Raw genomic sequence first — 4,912 nt, 5'->3', positions numbered from 1 at the left:
TGGCCAGTCGGAAAAGGGGCTTAAATGAATTGTGTTTGAACAAGACTAAGCTGAACAAGAACAACTACAATTTCCCATTCTCTGTATTTTTATTCTGTATATATATAAAAAATAACTAACAGGTAACCATACAGCAACTGGTTCTGAAACAAACAAAAACAAATTCAACTGAATTGGAAATGAAAGAAAAAAAGTAAAAAAAAAAAAAGTAAACAAAAATCCACAGACTCTTGATATCTTCTAATATAATTTCCAACTCGACTGCAAATGAAAATGCTTTTTTTTCAATAAGGCCCAATACATCAGCCCTTCATCTCCAAGTGGCATAGCAATCTTGTCACTTCTTGCGACGATCAGCTACTGCTGGGCAGCTCCGCTTGGGTGTCCAATGCACACAATGCTAGGCTGGTGGCCTCTCGATGAATCAGGATTCTCAAGCAATGATGAAATGCTCGTTCTAGGCTGTAACACAAAACGTTTGAATTACTACATTATTAAACCAGCATGGGGAGGAGACCACAACACAACATCAGGAGGTTCAGTGATGCAACCAATAAGTCATAAGACACAAACATACTTGCACAAAGTCCATGAGGTAGGAAATGGCTGATTTAACACTGCAGCGACTCCATCCAGCCCCTCGTCCTGATGGCATTGGTGGAAGAAGGTGTATGAGCATCTGAAGTGCTTTGAAGCAAAGCATGTCTACATGAAAATATTAGAATCCAAATTAGATATCTACCATTACACAAGGTTAAAGTGCATATGACACCTAAAAAAAAAAGGTAAACGGCATATAATTATCAAGACTATACATAAAACATAGTACTTTGAAGTCATGTGTAAACCCGATGATTGAAAAATTAGGTTTGTACACGATTTCAAAGTGTGGTTTTCGCGACGCTCTTCGGCAAGCAGTGCCGGCTTACCTGAAACCTGAAGTCTGTGGCAGAAAATTGCTCAAAATTGCTGAATTCTTCACCCTCCATCGATAGCTGTGTGGTGTGGGAACGAATGAAGTCTACCACCACTGACATCACAGGGTCACCTGGCGGTAGACCTCATTCGTTCCCACGCCACACAACTAGCGATGGAGGTTGAAGAATTCAGCAATTTTGAGCAATTTTCTGCAACAGACTCAAGCAGAGATGAGATTGAGGAAGACTTCGATCCGGATCAGTTTGTAAAGGTGATTGTGAGCATTGAGCCGTATCTGGAAGACGAGCCAGCAGAAGAGCCGAGTTCTGACAGTGATGACATAGAAGCTAGCTAGCCTCGCTGCTAGGGATGCATACCTAAACCCACATTCAGGTTCAGGTCCGAATTCGAATCCAGAGGTTTAGGTTCAGGTCCGGACCTAATAAGTCCAGAACCGAACCCATGGCATATTTGAATATATGAACTGTTTAAAGTATACTATTAATATAAATACATACAAAACATTTGGCTTCAAACTACAGCTTTTTTTTTTTTTACTTCAAACTATGAACATTATATTAACTGTAAACAACAGTTTATAGTCTACTTAAATAAATATAAATAAGTACAAAATACACACACACACACACACTCTGCACACACTACAGCTTCAAACTTATTTTGCAAAAATATGAACATATTTGCCTTTGGAGTCAAAAATATATTATTTTGTTTGTATTGTATTATTTATTTTAATGAAATTTCACCATTTCTGATTTGTTTATATCGATTTTTTCGATCTGTTTATAGTTAATCTTTTTACTTGAACACACTGAGTACGAGAAAATGTGCACTGCCCCTTTAAGAGACTATTATACGTTTTGCTGTGATCTCCGTTTATTTGTCAGTCTGAGGTTGCTGATTTGCTGTTGACCTTCTATCCTCTTTACACGCAATTGTTGTGTTGCATTTGCTGCACGTCGCGATGTTTGAATCTTTTTGTGCAAAATACAGCCACACTTTTGATCGTTTACCTTTCGGTATTTTCTCTGTTAAAAGGTTTATGGCTAGCTCTGTTTGTTCTTGTTCTGTGACATGCTGCCTGCTCTTCATTGTCAAACGACTGTTGCTATCGAAACACCAATGAGCGACACAGGACAACGTTTATAGTGGGAGCTAGGGCAGTTGTAAATGTGCCCCACGAAATCTGCCTGGCAAAAAAATACAAAATAATTCATACAAATCATACTTACACCACTAACGTTACTGCTAGTTAGCTATCGCTAGTTTTCTACTGTTTTGGAAGCAGCCCCTGTGTTTCATGTTGCAGCCTGAAATAATTCATGTTTATTAGACAACATTTTACATAAGTTTTCAAGATTTAGCTGCATGATTTGTTGCTGTTATTTATTTAAATCGGCTCAGGCACCGAAATCTGCGTGACATTTCGGTCCGGGTGCGTAACGGTATAGGAATGTCTTTTTCCACCGCGAATTTCAAGGTGGTCTAGAACGAAAATATAGTAGGATATAGTATGTGAGTGCTAGATTTTTTACAAGTCCAGTACCGAATCACTGGGGTTTCGGTTTTTCTGGACCTGAACCTAAACGTTTTTACAAGTCCAGAACCGGTCCGGCGTACCGGTACGCATCCCTACTCGCTGCTAATAAGTATAACGCCCCCCTCATTGAGGCAGATGTACCGTTTGCCTCCAGTCTCTTAGCTCTTTCACAGCTGTTGTTTGTTAGGTCAGCCATTCTAAATACGTGAAATACATTCCCTATTTAATGGATAGAGAGCAATGCTTCCAGCATTACTTCACAGCAAATTACTTTAGTTGTCATTTCAAGCTTGCTGGAGAAGGCACTCTTGTGCGACACACATTCTGCACCCACTTCTCGCGTACTTCCTCGTCTTTTGGAAATTTGAAAAGGCTAAAAGAATGGGAACTGACGTTCGAGCAATATGCTGCAACACACCCTGAAGGCATATTTACAACTGATCCTTAAGAAATAGCCGGTGGCTCCCTGAGAAAATGTGTTTTCTGTCAGGAAAAATGGCGACCAAGTGCAACAGAGTACCTCCGTTTAAGTAATTTAAGTTTTTTAACGCAGGGTGGTAGTGAGTCGCTTGGGAAGTCGGTAGCTCAGTGGCGCTGCATTCAAATGATGATTTTAACAAGTCAAAAGTGTATATTTTTCCTCAACATATATATATCGATTGTGAAATACCACCTTCGTTCTATTTATTAAAAAAAATTAGTATTGAGGTGTCATATGCACTTTAAGTCATCTTGAACAATTAAACTGGCTTCAGTTATTATCCATTGCATAAAAGTTATAAGTGCATTTCCCCCCTATCTTTCTGAATGCGAACCAACATACCATCACTGTTGTTCCTGGTGGTTGAAGGATTTTCCAGATCCTCAGACAACTCCAACGCAGCAACCTTCATTAGCTTAGGGATGATGTTCATCTGCCATTTGCGAAGGAAAAGATCAGCTTTCCCCTCAAACTGGCTATCGAAGTCGAACTAAGATGTACAAAGATAAATATTCAATCCAATTTATTCATTTGAATTTACAGGCTATATTTACTGAGATATTGGGGGGGGGGGGGGTGTAAGTGTTCCTTTTCATGGGTTGAAGGTAGAGAGTGGACATGAGGCATCAGTCAATAATACCAAAAATACAATGGCCCTTATTTCTGAAACAATAAACATTTGGTACATCAGTAAAATGTGGGGTGGGAAGGTAAACATCATTTTTTTTTCACTTACATATCCCTCATTGTGTTCCTGGATTTTGACACTCAATTTAGGAAACGTGGTGACAACATTCTTGTCAAGACGCACCTTGTCATCACTGGATGGGTAACTGAAAATAACAGACAGCATCAACCAAACCATTTCTAAACACACATTGAAGAGTTCAGAAGTCCACCTGACCTTTTTTGTGGTAAATTGGAAAAAACACAGCTGGCATGATTATCGTATAGTAGGCACTGAGAATATTTCCCTTTATCATACCTAAATTTTTAAGTTTTTGCACCTGAACTCTTCAATTAGAAACATGTATTGCCATCAGTTATACTCACACTTCACATGTATTGACTAAAATATTAATTTTAAGTATGAGATATATAAGAACAACTTCCACTCCACTGTCAATACTTTTGAATCTCACACTTTGACTGTACGAAAGACTACGTTGATTATGGCGTTGCCTAGCAACGCGTCAGTTTTGACAGTTATGAATAAGTTTCAATAAGTTTCTCTCGTAGCCTGTGGCAGTTGTGGTCAAGGGTTAAATGTATTATTAGTGAATCATCTTTGTTCAATTGCATATGTGAGGCATTGTGTGCGTTCCTGCTACAAGTAAGTGTGTTTCAGGACGTTATAGTGTTTGTATTGACTTGTATTGTATTGTATTCAAGTGTTTAGCGCTTAGCATAACAGTTCGCGGTTAGCATAATAGTTCGCTATTAGCATGTTCTGTTATATGCTTTCTTGTATTAATTGATGCAATAGGGATGAATTTGTACTGTTCATAATGTAAACGTAATACAGATAAGATCTATGTTGATTAGAGTAATGTCCACGATCATATTTAGTAGTTTTGTAGTTGGTTATGTGTAGTGTAGGAATTATTCATTGATGTGACCCAGTGCAGTGCTGATTGGTCTCTGTTTTCATTGCAGACCACACCCATGTAACAACTCATGCAGTGTCATGTACAAAACAGATGATAGCCTATTAAAAGAGAACAAGAAGACTAGTGCCGTGATTGTGGTGTTCTTACAGACACTGCCCGAGCAGCACAATCTAGCAACCTACCAGATCATTATACAGTCCTTTTTACCTCAATAACATTTGGTCCTTACGAGCCGGATACAGTGTTGATTCGGGATCAAGATGCAAGAAAGCAGTGAAACAGTTCGTCAAAAACGGCAGACAAGCCTGCCACGTTACCTAGACGACTATGAGCTTGATGGAG

General features: G+C 38.9%; 1 protein-coding gene across 1 annotated transcript; it reads right to left on the bottom strand.

The window, feature by feature from the left end:
* Window positions 1–344: 344 nt before the first annotated feature.
* LOC308381764 (uncharacterized protein) lies at window positions 345–3,823 on the bottom strand. Its single transcript, XM_080859346.1, has 4 exons — window positions 3,697–3,823; window positions 3,303–3,450; window positions 578–705; window positions 345–462 (listed from the first exon to the last, which is right to left on the bottom strand). The coding sequence occupies exons 1-4, from the start codon at window positions 3,811–3,813 to the stop codon at window positions 358–360; spliced, it is 498 nt and encodes a 165-aa protein (XP_080715472.1). The 5' UTR covers window positions 3,814–3,823; the 3' UTR covers window positions 345–357.
* Window positions 3,824–4,912: the final 1,089 nt, after the last annotated feature.

Source organism: Sprattus sprattus (genome assembly GCF_963457725.1).
Source record: "Sprattus sprattus genome assembly, chromosome: 20".
Taxonomy (NCBI): domain Eukaryota; kingdom Metazoa; phylum Chordata; class Actinopteri; order Clupeiformes; family Clupeidae; genus Sprattus; species Sprattus sprattus.
The sequence above is the reverse complement of the archived record's forward strand: the minus strand, read 5'-3'. Positions and strand labels throughout refer to the sequence as shown.

Coding starts and splice junctions, on each gene's coding strand:
- LOC308381764 (XM_080859346.1), bottom strand. CDS start 3,813: ATGCTGTCTGTTATTTTCAGTTACCCATCCAGTGATGACAAGGTGCGT. Junction 3,451..3,696: donor AGGAACACAATGAGGGATAT/GTAAGTGAAAAA, acceptor TGTACATCTTAG/TTCGACTTCGATAGCCAGTT. Junction 463..577: donor ACCTCATGGACTTTGTGCAA/GTATGTTTGTGT, acceptor TTTGTGTTACAG/CCTAGAACGAGCATTTCATC.